At 40.7% G+C, this 20,614-nt stretch overlaps 1 protein-coding gene across 1 annotated transcript in view; it reads left to right on the forward strand.

The window, feature by feature from the left end:
• Positions 1–536: 536 nt before the first annotated feature.
• The window catches only part of ngfra (nerve growth factor receptor a (TNFR superfamily, member 16)), a 29,606-nt gene continuing 9,528 nt past the window's right edge, over positions 537–20,614 (forward strand). Inside the window, exons 1-4 of the mRNA XM_085404573.1 lie at positions 537–920; positions 3,612–3,774; positions 10,569–10,928; positions 18,827–19,067. Coding sequence (XP_085260699.1) covers positions 882–920; positions 3,612–3,774; positions 10,569–10,928; positions 18,827–19,067 — 803 coding nt within the window. The 5' untranslated portion in view covers positions 537–881. The remainder of the gene's footprint in view (positions 921–3,611; positions 3,775–10,568; positions 10,929–18,826; positions 19,068–20,614) is intronic.

Genomic DNA, 20,614 nt, shown 5'->3' on the forward strand with positions numbered 1-20,614 from the left:
ACAAAAAACACGATTAATTGAAGAACCAAACGCTACATTAGCATAAATATGTAGACACTCACGAGTAATTGTCATTACTCGTAAACTGGCTGATACTCGGTGGTCGACTTAGCCCAGGTGTTAGAAAGAGGGTTTCCCCAAACCTCTCACGTGACTCTTTCGTATAAGATATAAAGATACAGTATAAGTAATTTTAGTAACGTGCGCGATGATATTAGATCAAAGGCAGGATAAAAGTGGCATGAAAGTGTTACTGTGGGGCCAAAAGAATGTAGACAGATGTGTCCACATACTTTTGGGTATATAGCAATAACAACAAAGACGTGTGTGGGGATTATTACTGAATGTGCAAAACATTCATGTCGGTCTTTAATAATAAATATGAATCATTTTCATTATTTGATATTTTTCAGCTAGTGAGACCTCACGTGAGACTAAAACGAGAGAGAGAGAGCGAGAGAGAGAGAGAGTGCGTGTGTGTGAGAGAGAGAGGGAGAGGAGCAGGTTGCACTGCAGGAGCATCAGGAGTAATAAAGTGGAGGGTGGACGTGGCCCTCTCCTCTTTTCGCCTGCCTCCTCCGCAGTGCACTTGCAGTACTCCGGACAGGACGGTCTCCTGCACCTCCTCCTCCGCCTCGTCTTCACTCTGTGTGCTGGTGCGTTAGTGTGTAAGTAGTGGCGCTGCTGAGGAGGTGCACCTACACTTGCAACTGACTCCGGTCCAGAGGTCCCGGACAGACGCGCGATGGTGCGGACTCATTGATAAAATCCGTGCCGCTGGAATTAAAATGAGCACTTCTGCTGAGCGGCTCTCCTCATACACATAGCTCTGCTTTCTCTGCACAACACCTCTTTTATGTGACTCCGGCTGACGAATCAGGATGACTTCTACCTTATCGCTGGTCATTTCATGCTCTTTGGTAAGTAGTCTGTGCAGTAAGTGACTGCAGCAGTACCCTGCTTCTTTAATGCTGTCATTCTTTAAATGGAGTTTCAGTGACCCGATGGACTTTTTCATTTCACTTTTTCATTTTTTCAGGGATTTCCTTTCACTGTGACGTCTCAATAATGATTCCCTCAGTAACATGCCATCTGAAGCTGAAATTGTTTCCCACTTTGCAAATCTGTGCTGTTGCTGCTCCTGTTGGGACTTTCGTGGTGACTTTTTCTTGACCATTGTGTGGCATTTATAATCCGTTTTGAGAAATTTCTGTCATATCTTTGTAAATATGTATTTTATTGCTGTTGTGAGGCAAGCAGTAAGTCGTTTATCTGGTTAAACGTGACACGCGGGTGCTGCATGTAGCTACATGTCAACTCATTTGATTATGACTTTGTGGACAGACCAGTTGATGTTCAGCTGTGCGCGCACCCACCTACCCACCCACCCACACACGCACGCACGCACGCACGCAAGCACGCACACACGTTCCCCTAAATGCGCACTTGTACCTCCCTTTTGGTTTTCACGCATGGGAGAAAAAGTTCAGAAGCACTGCTGGAATTATGTTTATGGAAAATATCTTCGATATCTTCTTCACCCTGGGTCACATGCATCCACCAGAAGCTTCTGGTGGATGCTTTGACCTAGAGTTTAATACCTGTAATGAGTTTATAATAATGTTTTGTCAAAATGTTTACTCTTTAGGGTATTTTGGCCATATTTGGGGTGTTAAATGAAAACCAGAGAAAGATGCTTGAATGTTCATGCAAAAATGTGGATTTTTTTGTTTTTGCTTAAAATCATATCATTCTTAAAATTAAAGTACTGATTATAGGAAAAAGGTTGATTATAGGAGATGGTGGTAATAAAGCCAGAAGCAGAGGTCACATCCTCCCAGCACTCTGTTAAGTGCACAGCAGCTGGTCTTATTGGGCTGTGTGGCTCAGTCATCATGTGAACAGCCCTGGATGTGAGTGGACACTCTGTTATGACAGCTGGTTTAAAGAGTGGTGACGGTCGGATGCACTTTGGTAGAATTAAATTTAGAAATAAACTCTCAAATTGACCATGAAATTGAAGTGGGAGCAAACCAAGCATATCATAGCTGCGTCACTGTACATTTTTATTAATATGTGTATGCATATTCCTGCTGCCCATTTCACTGTATTTGTCATTAATCTGTGTTTTAGCTGAGTGAAATTCCTGTGAGACGTAAAAGGAAGGGGAGAGCAGTTAGAGACATGAATCCATCCCCTGTAAGAAGGAATGTCTTTTATGGTTTTGGGATCCACCCAAGTTTCATTTTTGCAGACTCAAAGTCTGATAATTTACTCTCACAGATGCAGAAATTTGTGCAAAAACGTTGAGATAACAGGCTGTAAAGTCAGGAAAAATGATTAGGAAGAGGAATGCACCTTGAGAGCAAAAAGTGGAGTGACAGATAGGGGGAAATATTGAGCAAGAGAAGTGGGAATGAGAGAAAGAGAGAGAGCGGTGCTAGCTGCTCAGTACATCTGTTTCTGAATGAAAGCAGGGACAGTAGCGAAGGAGGGGGGGGCAAGGAAGGATGACAGAGAGAAAGACAGAAAAAAGACTGAATTGATGTCTCAGCAAATGTGAATTAAGTGGAAATGAGCTTTTGCTCGTTACATAATAAAAGCCACAGGACATGAAAGTGACTCAGTATAACGCTTTTCTTTGTTCTCCAACGTCTGGGTATGAATTCTTTTCATTTTGCATTGTTGTACACACACCAGCGGAACAAGCCTCAGTTCTTTTGCGAGTAAAGCTGCATGGAATTTATATCAGAGAGGACTGAGGGAAATGAAACACAGAGGAGGTGATAATGGGGGAGGATGGGGCATTACCAGACAGGATATTAGTGACAAAAAATTTGTGCATTCATGAAAGAAACACCATAAAAAGCATTTAGAGTGCAGAGACCACATGATTAAATGTGGTGCTTAAATATGCAAAGAAACAAGACTTTAGAATTAATTCATGACCTCAGCTGCTGACTCACACGAGTGAACTTTTTTTTTTTTTAATCTGGGGCCTATCTCCCATTTATTGTTAAAAGTCTCCACAATGTAAACTTTCACCTTCAAACTTAATAAAAAAATGAACCTCCATCATGTAGACCAATTTGAGTAAAGGATGGATTTACACATTCATGTTATGGTTGAGGGAGGTTAGTGAGAGGAAATGCACTTTTACAATTTATAAAGTCCTCACAAGTGTAGAAATACAAGTGCTTGTGCGCATGTGCCAGAGGAGATCGGAAGCAGAGGCTGACATTCACAACAACTTTCACCTTTAGACAGTAATTAGGACAGGCATGTGTATAATGTCGTGCACCCATGATTTTATGCTTACTGCCCTGGCTGGAGCATGTCATAAGTTTACTATTAGAGCTGATGTGCCTTTAGGGGAGCTATTAGGACAGTTTAGACGACTGCCTTGTTTAAAGTGTGTCTAATGTAGGCGGAGACAACATGATTTATGATGAATCCCAATGGCAGTTAGAGTTAAGGAACAGGTTGGACACCTGGGAGTAATTTTCATCAATTTGCTTTGCCTTGCACGCCACAGCGGTCCTGCGCAGCACGTTTGTCTATGTGTGAAAGTTTGCTCTCCGATTTACTGTGCCGGTGTCCCGGTGTGCCAGGTGGCAGCGGTGCTGGCCTCCAAGACGGAGCGGGCTGTGCTTCTCTCCTGCGAATCTCGCCAGTTCACCAGGAATGGAGAATGCTGCATTGAGTGTCCACCTGGAGAGGGAGTGTTGAAGAAATGCGGCGTTACGCAGACCGTCTGCACTCAGTGTTTGGACAGTGAGTATTGTATTACTGTTATTATTGTGCATGCAATTAAAAATGAATAGAGTAATCAAATCAAAGTTACAAAGCAAGTTTCTCTGATGTTGGTTAATATATCATTATTTGGTGAAATGTTTGTTTTTTGCTTTAGGTTAAATCCTAGAATAGATGTGTGGAGAGTGAGGCTGCATATCCACTAATTAACACTTTGTTAACATTTACAGCTTTCAACTTGATTAAATACTGTGCAAATGCTCTACCAATGGCTTGCTATTATTTATGGCTGCAAAACACACAAGAGCCAAGGGGATTTTTTTTCTCATTTACATGAGCCAAAAGCATTTTTTTTCCTAACTGTAAAAATAGATTTTTTTCATTTCCACTAGGAAAACACATTTTTTTTTTACTGATCAATAGGCAACAATGCATAAACCAAGCAAATTTCAAAATATTGTATTAAAAGATAACACTTTTGAAACCATTTTGTGATATTTACGGAATTTTGTGTTGCCTTTCCTATTTGTGGCCCTGAAACTTTCCGCCTAAACAAAGCTCAACAACAATGAGTCTTACCGCAACCAAAATACAACCACAAACCACACAAAGAGTTTTCATATAAGTGCAGAGTGGTTCTAATAAAGCAGGTCGAACATGTTTTTTTTTTTATCACGGGCATTAAGCAACCAACTCTTAAATCTTTGCATTATAGAACTTTAGGATGCAAAAAACCTGACTCTACTTCTTGTAAGGCCAATGTAAGAGGATTAAAATAAATCCAGAAACAAATCAAACACAGTATATACACATATAAACTCACGCACAGCTGCAAAACTGAATGTGATTACCAACATAGACACATGTGATCAACAAAAACTTTTAACAATTGCATCATCTTTATTTACACATGCCATTCATATTTGGGGGTCTCAAGATCCAAACTAAAAACAAAGATTTTCAAAGCCAGAAATACTGTTATTGACCAATTTGTATAAACTGTATGATCTGTCTCTATCAAGTTACCCCCAAATAATGCAGGAGTTCATCAGTTTGATGCTTGTAAGTGGGTCCAAATGTGTTCATTTAAAGCTCAGCTGAGGCTGTAAACCATTAGGGACTTGCTCTATGCTTTCCCAGAGTTGGGAAAGGTTCCAACTTCGCAACAACACAAAGAAGAAAATAAGATTTTTGCATTTTGTCGTAGCAGTTCTCTTGTTCTGTAGCTCTGTCAGCATGCAAAGTAAAGGTCTCGAGTGTCACTGCGTAGTTCAACAAAAGCTGCAGAACTGTTTAACACTGACTTGTGGCGTGAATCCATTATGGCAACATGTGCTGAAAAATCCTTTCATAAACAAGAAGTGCTGAGCAAAAGTCTTTTAACATCAAAATCTTCCCATGTGCTAAACAGAACCCTCCAAAATATCAACTGGATGCCATTACGAGGGAGATGATTAAATTGTGGAGGAATGATTACGGACTGGCAGGAATACTTTTTATCCACAGAGAATTCAAGTCTTGGACTTGTGAATTTGTTTGCATAACAAATTGCAAATCTCTGAGCCACATTATGTTATTTAAGCATCTCAAGTCGGTCTAATTTCAATCCTTTGAAGTTTTTTGCCTTGGGTATCTCAAGAGCTGCAGTTGTTGGTGCAAGAACAGGGAGCCAGTTTTCTACATGTAGAGCAAAACAGTGCCACAGGCTGAAAAAACCCCGGGTAAGATACAATGAGTCAATTTCATATAAACCTACTGTGTCAAAGCAAAGGAAGAGGCATGAATTTGACAAAAATGGGCTGATGTGCAAAAGTAAAAGTGAAAATTTTTATGATTTTCCATCAGCGCTGTTGAAAATCCAGATTAAGAATTAATATTATAAATATTAGTTAACATTGAAAAACGCATCTGATAACTTGGAATGACTAAGTGGTGTCTGGAGTCTGAGGATAAGCGCGCTGCTATTTCATGGGCGTCTGGACTTTATCACTGCTTTGACGTCGTCTTGCACACCATATTCCTTTTCATATTGCTACAGCAAACAGTGGCAGATGATGTGTAGATGCTAAACCACAGCTCTACTTTCCTATAATGTGGGCTGGCTCTCTTGACTGTATTTCTGAATAGACGTTGTTTCATTCTCTCCCTCATCCCCAACTCCTCTACACCAATTCTTGTCGTGTCTCCCTTCATCTCCTGTTCTCACTTTTCTCAGCCAGCATGCCGCCCCCCTCCCCCTTCCTGTTGCTATGACTCATCGTCTGTATTAGCGGATAAAATGGTATTAGAGAGCCAGGCACCAAAGGGCACGATCTGCTCATTTATCATGCATACTGTTACATCAGTGCATCTTTACCAATTTGATCCAGCTAATTAAACCATATTGAAAAGCCTATTGTGCCTCTAACAGCGAACAATTATCTTGCTTTGCAATACAGGAACAGTATTCACCACTGATAAACACTCAACAATTAACCTCAAATACCCAGGAGGTTAAATTCAATTTCCGGTGCAAATGCATTTTTATACTTTTCTGCATTGTTTTTGTTTCAGCAATTTAAATATTAATGCACCTGAAACCCCCCAGGAGCACAGTCGCTAAAATAAGGCTGAGTGGCGTTTATATACAAGCAAAGGTTAGAGGCTAAAACAGCGACCTTACTCGAAAAATGAATGCTATAAATACATTTTCTAAAGTGCAGATATGAATAATTGAGAAGTAAAATCCAACACATCCATTTCCTGTTTCACGGTAAATAAGGGCAAATCTGTATTCACCTCGACCCCCTTTAATATCCCACTTCCTGTATCCCACTTCTACTCCTCCACCTACCAATGGTCTCCCCGGTCCCAGCTCGGGACGAGTGCCAGCATCAGCAGCAATAAAATATTTATCAGTCTCCTTCACTTTCACTGCTGTCATGGGAGATAAGACAACCAGACTTGCCTCACTTAGTAAGCCATTCAAAGGTGCTTGAATGCAATATGTGGGGCAAAACCCCAGGAGTCAATGTGGAAGAGCCCTGCTGGCCAACTGGACTGGGACTCACTGGAAATTAAAGGAAAATTCAAATCATGGAATGTCTGGGGACGGCTGAAGCAGAGCATCAAGTTTCTTTTAACTTTGGATAAAGAAAGGGAAAATGGAGATTTTCTCCTGGCAGGTCTTCTCTGGCTGTAGCAGATGTATCAGATGAAGATAGTTCCCTACATAACACCCTAAAAAAAGTGACATTAGTACGGGATGCAAGAGCGGACATTGATTGCTAAATTATATTTTGCCTAATTTGGTCTTCCTTTTAATAGCTCTGGTTAATAATATTCCCTCTATGTTTGAAACACCTGTTTTAAATCTCGGGGAAGCGGAAGTGGTCCAAAGAAGCAGGGTGATAATTACAGACAGAAACGATTTGTGTTCAAAAAGCCAAATAAAGCCGTCACGCAACTTTCCAAATGTTGATAATTTATCCTCAGTCAGCAGAGGGTCAGCGTTTTGGGTAGCGTCTAAGCAGAAACACGGTACTTTCTGTGAAGGGTAGGAAATGTCCAGCATTGCTCATGGTCACACCTAAAGTGCTGATTGTGAACATCATCAAATGCCATCGAGAACTACATTATTGATGACACTAATGGGGCTGAAACACATCAGCGTTAGATGAGGGGGGTGGTCCTCCTGGGCTGAAGTGGCACAATTTAAGTGCATCGCGCCCCCATTCACGACCACATTTCCCTTTACCCGCAACCACCTTTATACCCAAACACGGTGACACTAAACGCTGATGTGTGCTCATCAGATCTCAGCTGGGGACAATTAGAAAGAAGGCCATATTTGATTAAAGAATGCACTCTCACCTGATGGCCTTTAACTTTCTTCCTTTCTTCTTTCCACATGAAAGCGCTGACGCATGCACCGCAGACACACGCCCACACACATCTCTTCTGACAGTTCCTGCTGAACACTCGCTGCATATGGTCACATTTAGGCATGTTTACGCACAAGAACTGCAAAGGGGACTCATGCATGCGAGTTAAAATTAGCGAGGAAGCCTGTTCGCAGCGGGATAATTGAAATGAATGAGGAGGGGAGGTTTACTGGTTGAGCCTGACTGAAATCAAAACAAAGGTTTCAACCTCACAAATTCAAATGATTATTTACTTTGGAGGTCTGGTGTTTGTCTGTGTCTGGATCATTCAGTTAGTGTCACCCTCCTCTATCACTTCTGCCTGCAAACAGTAATAAGAGCAAAGGGTGATGACAGACTCACCCTTAAAGAAAAAGCACAGGATTTGATGCTGTCTAAAAGGAAACTGAACGCACATACATCCCTGCTTGCCTCATTTCCCGTGACCCTTTCTCCTCCTACTTGTACACCAGCCCTTCCTCAACACTAGAATATGTTCTTTTTGGGGGGGTTTGGGACCACCCTCACAGACTGCTTATAGTTGTGCTGCGTCAAACAATCTAGAGAATCATTCGAGCGAATCAAGCGACTGCTCGCGCAGAGCTTGTTGATCATTCTACCTGTGTCTATATCATTACTTCCATCTGCTCCGCTCAGTCTGCTTGTATAATGTGACAGGTCTCATAGTCGGCCTCTTAGCAGCGCTGCTGTTTACAAGGTGTTTAGAGCTTCAATTGGTGCCAGTGTTTACTTGCCGGAGCCGCTTACAACGTAAAAGCAAGCGCTGGGACATTGCTGCAGGGTTTTTCACACTGACAATATGTTGTTTCTCAACACGACACCCGCTAAGCAATTCCTGTGAAAAACACATATTCCGAAGCATATGGATATACAGATAAGAGCTCTGCAAGTCCCAGACATCCACACAGGCATGTGGCTTTATTTATAGTTCTGCCATTCCCAATGATTTATTTCCCTTCAAGACAAACAGCACGGAGATGGCGAGGAGATTTTGAAGAGTGTAAACTTGCTACGTGCTCCATTTTTGTGAAATTCATAGTAAAACGAGCAATGTCTGGTGTTAATTAAGCAGTTTATAAAGCTGCATTCTTGTCGCAAAATCTCATGTTGTGAAACCTTTATTCCAAACAGCTTTGTACCCATTGAATGTTGTGTACAACACAACAGTCTTTGTGGTGTTTTTGCAGCTCTCTCAAGGTGACCGCTCTTATATTATACACACACACACACACACACACACACACACACACACACACACACACACACACACACACACACACACACACACACACACACACACACACACACACAAAAAGGTATTTGAAAAACAGTGACACTGCCTCTGTAATGAATGTGAGCTTTAGTGTCGCCCCCCACCCCTGTCGGCCTTTCTACTATACTCTCAACTCATTCAACTGCTAAAGCACACTCATAGGGCACACAAACACTCTCGCTTTCACATTGTATGCATAATTCAGCAGGCATCCAATTATATCTGAAAATAAGTCTATATGAAAATGCAATATTAATAGATTACTTTGTGCCCCGAGGAACTCTCAGTGTAAGAATAAGCTAATTTGAGGTCATCATTTCCTCAGTCATGAACTCTCCCAAATCCTCCCGACTCCAAATAGCACAGAAGAACAAATCTGAAGAGCTTGGAGTAATTCAAAGGCAGCCAGTAATAAGTCACCACAGCTTTTACCTCATTTCTCTGATAACACTACTGTGGTCTGATATGTTTTTTTCTCCCTTTGCACACAACTCACAACAAAAACTTATACAGTGAAATGTGCCTTAAACTCAAGGTTTTTTGCACACACACACATACCCTGTGAAGGTTTAGCAAACATATGACACAAACCAGAAATAACATGTGTTTTATATAGATGATGCTACTACTCAGTCCGCCAGTTTACACACTCTTACTTCAGGCAGATCAAGCTATCCTACTGAACAGTATCTGCTTCTTATGTTGTTTGGTACCTTGCAGTTAGACGTTTATGCCTATTATCAGCATTTGTGATGATGGTTATTATTTAGTCTTACTTCAGTTACAAAAAGCTTAAATAAAGGCGGGAGTTACATTGGATCATTAATGTAACTCCTGGAAGTGTTTGCCAATTTACATTAAAAAAAATCCAACCTTGGTAATAAAGTGTTATTTTCTCTGGGTTGTCTTTATCTGTCTGAAGCAACTTGGTAAGAACTCAATGCGCCTTTTGCGATACATTACTGGGTAGTTCAAATAGAACAGTTTTTGACTGTAGCGCAATTCAAATTCCATATCTGTATTTCTCCCTCACCTCATGGTGTTATCCTTGAAATCAAGGAAGATCAGCAAGGAAAAGAAACAGGAGGTCAAGTTTTAAACATACGACTGCAGCCTTACATTATGTTATGATATATTCAATTATGATATGGCAATTAAAAATTCTATTTGTGCTTTTAGATCAGTTTATATCATGACCAGGTAACAAAAGTATCTTAATTTACTTAATTTAAGTCAGTGATGATGACTTTTAAAGACAGGCTTTCAGTGGAAGGATGTGGATGCACCTGCATTTCACTCCCCGTGTATGACTGAGATTAAAGCAGTTTACTCAGCGCAGCACAAACACTCTGGGATCAATATCATAATGAGCACAGCAGGCTTTTGACTCGCTCCCCAACAAGAGCACCTTTCTTGTCCCGAAGCACAAATCACTAAAGAGCCCAGTGGATCAATGTGTCCTTCCTTTTAATGAATGTGCAGTAAACATGATTAATGTCATTATACTCACTGTTTTTCTCCCTGTTTATCTCCTCACATTTCCTTCTCTCTTCATCTTCTAATCTCTTTTATTTTTTTACTCATCTCCATTCCTTTCAAACCTTTCCTCTAATGTGTAGGCGAGACCTTCTCTGAGAACTACAGTCATACAGAGGAGTGCAAGACATGCACTCAGTGCACCGGGTTGATGCGGATGGAGACGCCATGCACCGACTCCAACGATGCCAAATGCATTTGTAACTATAACTATTTCTTCAACACTGTAACTGGCCGTTGTGAGCAGTGTACGGTATGCCCTTTGGGACAGGGCGTGTACTCCCACTGTGATCACGATCACGATACGGTGTGTGAGGAATGTGTCGACGAAACCTTCTCTGACGAGGAAAACTCCCTCGAACCCTGCCTGCCCTGCACCATCTGTGATGAAAACGAAACACAACAAGCTAATTGCACGCCAACCAGTGACACTGTCTGCTACAGTAAGTCTGCACTGCACGCTCTGCACACTCACGTTGGTTTCATATAGTTGAATTTTTTTTAAAGGATATTTTTTCACCTTTGAACGAAACCAAGGTAAAAACGAACCAAGATGGTTTCTATGCCAAACATATCAGGGGTAAAAGTCCGTTTAAAAAGTTAGAAGCTCCACACTAAAACTGCACAGTAGCTACAAGTAATTTTAAAACAGCATCATATATGTCTCAGTCACATTTTGCACAAATCAGCAGGGGTAACTTCCACATGTGTGGGAACAAACGTGGTCAGAGGTCATCCCTGGTCTGATTTTTAAACAGCAGGATGCTCAAAGTTTTAGCATTAAAAGGTCAAAGTTTGCTGCAGTGTCAACAAAGGGACAATGAATAATCGTCTCGACCACAAAACAGAAGCTCAGAATGTCAGAGCTAAGTCAAGCTCCTTGTACCAAAGGAAGCTATAAATTCGCTTGGGTTAGACAAGGCGTGAAATTGACCTCATCAGGGGGCCGCAAAGTTCAAATCTATGGGGTAAAATGTCTTCGCTGGTATTGCTCTCGATTTCCTGTATGAAAAAATGTTCTTCTGCATTATCTTATGGGAAAGCATGCTTGAACCAGTGAGGCAATTTTGAATAAATGCTTCAAAGAATGATCATAATAGATGGAACACTGGCTAAAGGCCTACTAATCTCTTGTGCACATTATCAATGTATTGAAAAATGTTTATGTATAAATTTTGGTATTCAGCAAGGAGCTGTAATAATCCCCTTTTAAACGTTGAGAGGGTTGAGATTTCATGGCCTCAAACACTGGTGGTGGCAGGTGGATATACCAAGTTAATGAGCCTCAGAAATTTGTCAAGCCCATGTTGTAGTAGAGAGGATGACTTGAAGCTTCTTATAATAGATTCTAATGGCAAAAAAGACAATGGAGAAATGAACTGGAGGGAAAAAAAGCAGGAATAATGACTCTAAACATACATAACAACTTTTATATGAGCGCCACATTTAGCATTTTATTATTAATTGATCAGTAAGATAATTTTTTACACCATTCAAATTATGGTCTATTTTTTATATTGTTTGCCACCATGATAAAATGATAAAGAAATCAGACAGATTAATTGCTATTTTCAAAACTAATTAATTAGCTAAAAACTACAATTTTAAAAAAATTAAAATTTAGACTTTAGTTTTAGTTGCCTGAATAATGCATTGGCTCATCTCAAAAATATATATGGTCCAGGCATATAATCTACTTCCACTTGGAATTTCAAAGTAATGCCTACCATTAGCCTGGCCTGTCCAAAAATATCTGCTGTCCCGTAGGCCACAATGCAGCCTTTTGCTGCCCATTTAGCGCCCACCCAAGCAGATCAACTGTGACCCGCCTTGTCCTGAGTGATGGTACTGCAGCAGCAGTAACGGTGGGGACTGGAGATGGCATGATATGTGACTGTTTGAAAAATAATAGCACCAGTGGGCCTGCGGGTAATGGCTGCAGTCACATGCGGTCATGATGATGCTTGCTGACCTTACATGGTGGTCTTTGATACTGTGCATACAGTAAGCTTGGTATGACAAAGGAGAAAGTGCCTTACTGGCAATTTTTACAGGAGGAATTTTTATATTTTATTCTTATCCCGCTGCCTTATTTTTATACAGTAAATAAGATGTGATTAAAGCATTTTAAAGTTCCCAGATCTTCATATCCAGCTGTCACCAAGTGTCAATTACATGATACAATGACAGAGTCAGAAAGAGAAAGAGAGGGCTGCCGCATATGTGCTGTGCTGGTATTCTATGCAGAGGGGTCGATATCAGTCCAGGGATTTCTTCTACTTGTGCTCAGGTTTCGCTGAGTGACCTCTATGAGCACCCACACTTGACTACAGTATGCACACACACACACACACACACACACACACACACACACACACACACACACACACACACACACACACACACACACACACACACACACATGCAAGCTTAGTCGTCTCCAACTTCAGACACACAAATGTTTTATATGAGCATCCCGAATCAATACAACTGATAGCAGGCTAACATGACGCGCGCACACTCTTCCCCTGCCAAGTGTGATTTTATTCCTACGTTTTTCATTAAAGACGCTGCACATGCGTGAACCTTTTTGATCTGAAGCTGTAAACACTAGGGGTGGGTTTTTATAATCGATTCATCGATTAAAATCGATTCTGGCTTGGATAACGTAAAATCGATTCATTAAAATCCTGAATTGATTTTTTAATATAAATTTATTTTGTCCGAAATGCCAGAATCTCTGGTGACATCTCACAAAATTTCAAGAACCACCAAACAGTAAATGAGAGCAGGTACTGATTCTGACCCGCGGATCAGAATCAGTTAGATGTCGCCTTTCTCACAGTCGGGGCTGAAAGCCGACAGCTCGCTGATCCGGGTCCGCGCTTTGTGTTCACGCCCTTTATGCGCTGATTCTAAAGCTGTTAGTTTGATCTCTCTCCAAACAATATTGACCGAACCAGCAGCTAAAGAAGATCCAAACGCTTCACATAAACATCGTCATGAATTCACTCTTTTACTGTTTTGCTTCCATTGCGATGCGCAGCTCTCTCTCTCTCTCTCCCTCTCTCCCTCCCCCTCTCTCCCTCCCACCCTCTCTCTCTCTCTCGAACAGTTTCGCTTTCTTCATTATTCGCTTGCTTGTTATGCACAAGTCTACTGTTGTTTACAGCGCTGTCGGCCGCTGTTTTTTTCCCTTTTACATTCTTCCGAAAAGAAAACCTCATTTCTGCTGTTCAATACTGAACAAATTTTTTTTTTTTTTTTTTTTTTTTTTTTAAATGACATCAGAAACAGCAGTATGCGACATTACGTGATGGCAGAGCTTCAGTTCATCCTTTGTCATTTTTTCTTTTTTTTTTTTTTTTTTTTAATAAATAGGACAGGGGGAATGAATGAGAGAAAGAGGGGGAGAGAAAGAAAGAAAACCAAAGGGGAGAAGAGACGGTGAGAAGGGGGGGGGGAAGAGAGAGGAAAAAAAAAAAAGAACTCCTGGGTCACCTGTATGGAGAAAAAAAACAAACAAACAAAAAAAACAAACAGAGGAGACAGCAAACAACAAAGAGTAACATAATAATAGAGAAAACAAAGCACCATCACAATAAACTAGCTAGTCATAGATATCAATATTTACTAAATAATAAACGATATTGTGCAGCACGCAAGATAGACAGCGCACAGTGTGCTTTGAGGCAGCAGCCAAGAAAGCTTTAGTCCGCGTCTGTGAATACCCATGTGTGCATACCTGTGTGGATCAGCATGCTTGCATTCCAAAGGTTTCTCCATGTAATGATCTGCTAGGGAGTGTGGGGGGGCCACAGCCCCGTCCTCCAGGGTGTGAAGCGGGTATGGAGGAGATCAAAACTCCAGACATCCAGAGGCCCCCAGAACAATACTGAACAAATTTAAACTTTTTAATATTATTCAAAATGCAAAATGCTTAGCCGTGTGTCTAATAAAACCGCTGTAACGTCAGAGGTAATGTTCATTAATTAATGGTTTTCTTTCGTTTTTGATGTACTGCAGAATATTTTTATAAAATCCCAGGCCAGGAAAATCACCTTCATGTTTTTCTGTGTTTTATCTTCAGCTACTTTGACACAAAGGCATCTGCTGTGATGCTCACACCTTGGATAAAGTCTTGCGAGTGTCAGCTTCCTTTTTATAGATACAAAAATATGTAAATGTTCTGATCTGAATTATACTTCTGACTGTCAAAATTTCCCAGATTTAAATCGAATCGAATCGAATTAAATCGAATCGTGGATCGAATCGATTTGGGACCTTGTGAATCGGAATTGAATCGATTCTAGAAATCAGTGACGATACCCAGCCCTAGTAAACACCTCCGCCACATTTTTATCGAAGATCTTTGATCCTGTTGGCCTTGAGATAGCTTTTCCAAAAGGTGTTGTCCGGCCTCCAGTTGAGCAGGTTTGCATTAAACGTGAAATGCTGAGCATCTGTTTGACAGCTTTTCCAAGAGAAGCGGAGTGAAAGATTAAAAACACAGATAAAGCAGACTTCTTTGCTCTTTTTTACCCCACGCTCATCACCTTCTCTCCTCCCCCTCTTTCTATCTCTTCCCACAGTGGCCCTCAAGTGGCTCGGTAAGCGGAGTGGTGGAAGTTGGCCAGTGTGCATTCAGTGCCTCCACTGCTGCAGTATAATTACTCCTGCTAATCAGAGCACTTTACAGCAGCTCCTCTGTTCATCTGTACCCCCTCCTCCATCTCTCCTAACACTCTGCCTCTCTGTCTATCCTCCCCTCTACTCTTCCTATTAACCCCCCCTCACAGAAGACAGAGCGCTCACTTGAATAGTTCGTAGTACGTGTGCGTATGATAGATGTGTGCACGGCAGGCAATTGAGATAGAAGCTGAGCTGAGACAGAGGGAGAGTGTTTGGTGGCTGATAAAGAGGTCATTGTGCGTGTTCTGCGCCTGATAGTTGCTCATCTCCACCCTGAACTGGCAGCAGTCAAGACATCAACCACTGCTCAAGACCCTGGGGTTAACTTCACCATAAAGACCTCAATGGCTCATAAAAATTCAATCTTTTTTTTTCTCCCCTTTTGGTCCACACCCCACTAATAAACACATCTCCCTGAACACACAGGCCCACGCTCATAAAATCCAGGGTTAGTTTTATTTAGCGTCACGATTGTTTTAAACCCTCTGCTCCGAAAATTAAATCGTTAAAGTTCCACTGCTGCCTTTAAGCTCCTGCTCTGTTCCAGTTAGTGTATGCAGCCTCTGCAGGCTTATATTTGTCCTTTGGTCTACAGCCAGAGTTTTTTTTTCTTCAACCTATAGAAATGAGAGCATGAAGGAGTCACAATAAAGATGTAGCACACTGTACTTTATGTGTTGAGTCAGAGTTATGCAAAGGATGCTCCCAGGAGAGCTGTCGTCTTGGCTCGGAAAGAGATAAACGATTTACAGCAAATCCTAGGTGAGACTCGTACTGTAAGCATACATCTGCATATAGGGAGCACTGATTGCACCAAAGCGTACTTACAGAAGAGTGACATGATTTAAAAGCCAGTGTGAAGACAAACGTGTAGGGATTGCAACTTATTTGACAAACTGTATATAAGCCTAGACCATCTGCACACTTTCACACCTTCCATTCAAAATGTGCTCTATTTGTGAGCTCAGGTTGCATTGCTAATACCATTAGCCATCCCTGCATTAGCCGGATGATGTATGGCAGAGCTTAGGAAACCTGACTACATCCCAGGAAAGGTCAAGAAATGCATGTAATACAAACACCCATGTTCCACTCCCTCCTTTTAGACAGATCCCAATCAATAGTGCCGCTTTAAATAGGTCTCCGCATTATTTCTGTTTCTAAGTATGGCTCTGTTGTGCTCTGTTTTTCTGTCCCACGAAATATTTTTTCTGCTTTTTCAGCAACCCAATACCCTTACGACAGAACTGCCCCGCCACAGTCATGCAGAAAGACAGACCAACGTGGACTCTTAATGACAAACAGAAAAAAAGTCCAGACAAATTTCCCATCAAGATGCAAATGAACTATTAAAAGAATCATCTGTATGTAATATATGCAACAAATCACCATGAAGAAACCTGAGTATTTGCTATATCAGAAGAAATAGGACAGCTATTGGCTGTCATGGTCCACTGAATATCTTTTTCGTGTTGTTAACATCAGCGGTCACAGCAATCATGTGGTGTGGTTTTCCTTCCATTACTAGTCTTGTCTGGAAGATTGTTCCCTTACTCAATATCCAACATTCATATAATACAGAATATAAATGACATGACACTGATACATTCGAACCATGCATTTAAAGTACGAGCTAGAGGGGAGGTGGGCTGCAAAGTAGCTTGTAGATGTGTTAGCAGGAAAGTTGACCCTAGTTTTTTGGTGGAGCCTTCAAATGAGTGATTTGCCAAAGACGTGTGAAACAGAGTACCAGCTGACTGACGGTCACCTGTTGGAGTTTTTTTTTTCTTTTTAGGTTAAATATAACTATGCCATTAGAATAAATTCTATTTAGGGGGCGCTAGCGAGCCAGCAATGGAGTAGGACGTGTTTCTGAAGGCTCCCGCTAACCGAGTTTCAGAATAAATTCTATTTAAATTTTAATTGAATTCTTTATATATAATTATTATTTAAAAAGGATGTTATATCTGATTTTAAATACACCATGTTTAAAGGTTATATTGTACTTATTGATAAAAGCTTAGAACACAGAAATATAATACGTGGAAACCAGATAGCAGCCCTAAAAAAATCATAACATCTGTAAAGAGGGGACACCGAAAGTATTTCGGATTGAGTGTCCCGGTGTTTGGCCATGAAGGAAACCCCAGGAGTCTCCACAGGGTTAATCCTGCAAGTGCAAGACAAAGCTAATGAGGCGCAGCCTGAGGTTCTGGTGGGAATTACTGGCTCAGATCTGAACCAGGCTGCACAACTCCGTCCCCACTCTGCTGTTGTGCTCAGAGGGGTCTTAGATTTGCCTGGACAGACCTCTTACTTGGCCTGCTCGACCACACTTTGACAGAAGGCATAATCTGTAACCTTCTCTGCAGAGCTTTTCTGTCATCTAACTTGCAGAACTTTTCAAAACAAATGCATAATATGACAGGAGTGTTGGAGAGATATGATGGATGCATTGTTTTTTCAGAAGAAGCAATGCCATGGAGCTGCTGCAAAATGGAAAATTACATTGAAATAATTAATGGAGCTCACAACGAAAGAGGAAATAGGACAATTTATGAAAATTACTTCTTTACAGACATAGCTATGATAGAAACCAGACCCGTCCAGTAGCACAGTGCTCTTCTCGCTTCTCTGGCCTCAACAAAGGCTAAACTCAATATGATGACCTCGCTAAAACCCCAGACTTTGTTCAGCTAGAAACCATATGGCCTCAATGTTGTGCAGTGCGCAAAGATCACACAGATGGAGATGTGGCGAGGGGAGACCTGGCATGTAAGGCCCAAACTTGGTGTGGGGAAAGCTGAGTGTGTAGTGGGTGGTGGATATTTACCCCCTTAGTTAAAGAGCATTCCTTCTTTCTGCACAGAGCAACTCAGGAAGAACCCATCTGTCTATCAGAAACAGCTGCTACATGAGTGCAGCACGCCAGACATCTGCTTGGGGACTTGGTGACTTGTTTGATTATGGTATATGCACGGGAATATACAATGAAATTAATACATTAAGGTGTTGATTTATACACAGGAAGTGAATAAAGTTTATATGTATATTATACTATATACTTCTATGACTTCTTGGTTCTCAGAGAACTTATCTCTATTTTTGTAATGTTTGGATTTTTCCTTTTTTAGACAGTAATGGATGAATAAAAAGATTTTCCCAGAAGTTTTCATACAGTACTCCCCTTAACATTACAAGCAGGGCAAAATTTTCCAGTGCTTTGGTTTATGATAAACTATATATAGCAACAACAAGTGGTGTTGCTGTGAAACTAAAATGGTGAACGCTGTACAGAAAGCTGGTAAAAGTCTCCATGCTGCCACTGGCACAGCCTCCTCAAAATATTGAGCTCAGAGTGCATCATGTTAACTTCTGAAAATCCTGTCAGCAATGATGCAGTGGAACCAACTTAAAACAAAAGGGCAGTTCTAGTGAAAAGTTTACCTACATTCATCACGGACATGAATGCCATGGTAATTTGGAGCTTCCATGCAGTACACAGTCAGAGACAGAAATAAATATTTTTTTCGCCTGCAATGTGGACAGAATTTAATTGTGCTCTATTTCTATAGCTGTATATAAGCAGTTTAAATAACATGTTTCCTGTCTCATAAATGCTCCTGTCTCTCTGTTTTCTTCCTTATAGATCCTAGTTTACCTACCGATGTCATTCCTACCTCCGATTTGGATATATCTTCATCCTCCCTCCCTGATCCCTTCCTTCCTGATGCCTCCTACAGCCCACTGCCAGGAGGAGAAACGACTACGTCCAGCGCTGGTTCTCCTCGCTTCCTCGGTCACGGCCTCAATGAAAACCTCATACCTATCTACTGCTCTATCCTGGCTGCCATGGTGGTGGGTCTTGCCGCTTATCTCATCTTTAGGAGGTCAGTTTGTGAAGAGAAATAATTAAAAGCAACTCTATGGTCAAGGATATTGGCTCATTTGGGTTTTACAACTTATTCAAAAATATTGCCTGGTGTAGAATGAGTGAACAATGATGGTGGTCTGGATGTTGCTTGGAGCGACATCTGCCCCAGGCAACATCTGGTTGAAAAGTAGTAGTAAGGTGGCTGGTCGAATATTAATTCCAGTTGTGGTTGAAGAGGCTTTAAGCCATTTGTGCTAAAACACACCATAACAAAAAAAACCCAAACTCAGTTCTTAATACTTCAGAGAGCTGTCTCTCTTTTGCTCTCTCTCTCTCACACACACACACACGCGCGCGCACACACACACACACACGCACACACACGTTAGTTAGGACGTGCAACCACACATGCAAGCACTCAGACAGACAGATACAAACCCAGGCTATAACACATTTGAAGCAAGTAAACAAGCTCATTAAGGGCATTGATTGTTTGAAAAGTGCCGACCAGAGGAAATTTGAGTGCCAGATTTATCAGCACAGTCACGCACACATCTGGTTAATAACCTCATGTACTTGTTGACATGCATAGACAGACTGTAAATTACATGAATTTCTTTAACACCCAGTATTTTATAAGAAGAGGTGTTTACTGTACTGTACCACTAAATACCTCATGAATATTTAAATTACTGATTCACATTACTTTATCTTCTACAAGAAGAACACTTTGTTGTATTTCTTTTTTATAGTATTTTGTATATTTATTTTATTTAGTGTTTCTTTTTCTTGTAGTTGTATTCATAACACTAATTATAATTCTGCTTTCTAAGATTCTAGTACAAAATATAACTATGCAGTTTACAGTGATAATGATGACCCATAGCATTTTCTGAAGAAATACAAGTGAAAGTTACTCCATTCTAGCAGCTGGCTGTTGAATTTGAAAGTGGAAGCGACAGCTGTGAATGGATATCTATAAGGTGTTAGAAGCTGTAGCTAGTTAGCTAACTAATGCATTGCAACGAACTGATTTAAAATGCTGTCTCCATCTGGACTTTATAATGTCGATCACACTAAATGTTTGTGGCAAAATCTTTGTGTAATTCACAAATAAGAAACAGAAATAGATGGAAATGGAAATATTCTTTTTGTATAGGACTGTGGAGCTAGTTAGTCCATTAATTCTGAGGATGATGTAAAATATGAAATATAGTTTACTAATTTGTCATTTTAAGGTTTTTGATTTAGAATGATCTTAAATACTAAATGTGTTTAGCTAATATATCCAGTAAAGTGGGCAGAGCAGCTGGGATCTTCGGGTGATATTTTTAGGGTTCTAGCATTGTCGTAGTTCTTTCAGCATAATAAGTAATGTTGTTGCAACTTTCATCATTGCAACTGAATCATCACTTATAATTTTGTACATTCAATAGTTTTGTTTTTGTGTTTCTGGTTTTAGAAATGCTTAAAAAAAGCCAAAGAAAAGTAATACTTTAATGAAAGAAGATTTGTTTTAGTTTAAAACCATGACTGTATCTTTATCGCACTGGATCTTATCTG

This window comes from Rhamphochromis longiceps, linkage group LG4 (assembly GCF_057381845.1).
Source record: "Rhamphochromis longiceps isolate RC_006_pf linkage group LG4, R_longiceps_female_GT1.1, whole genome shotgun sequence".
Classification (NCBI taxonomy): domain Eukaryota; kingdom Metazoa; phylum Chordata; class Actinopteri; order Cichliformes; family Cichlidae; genus Rhamphochromis; species Rhamphochromis longiceps.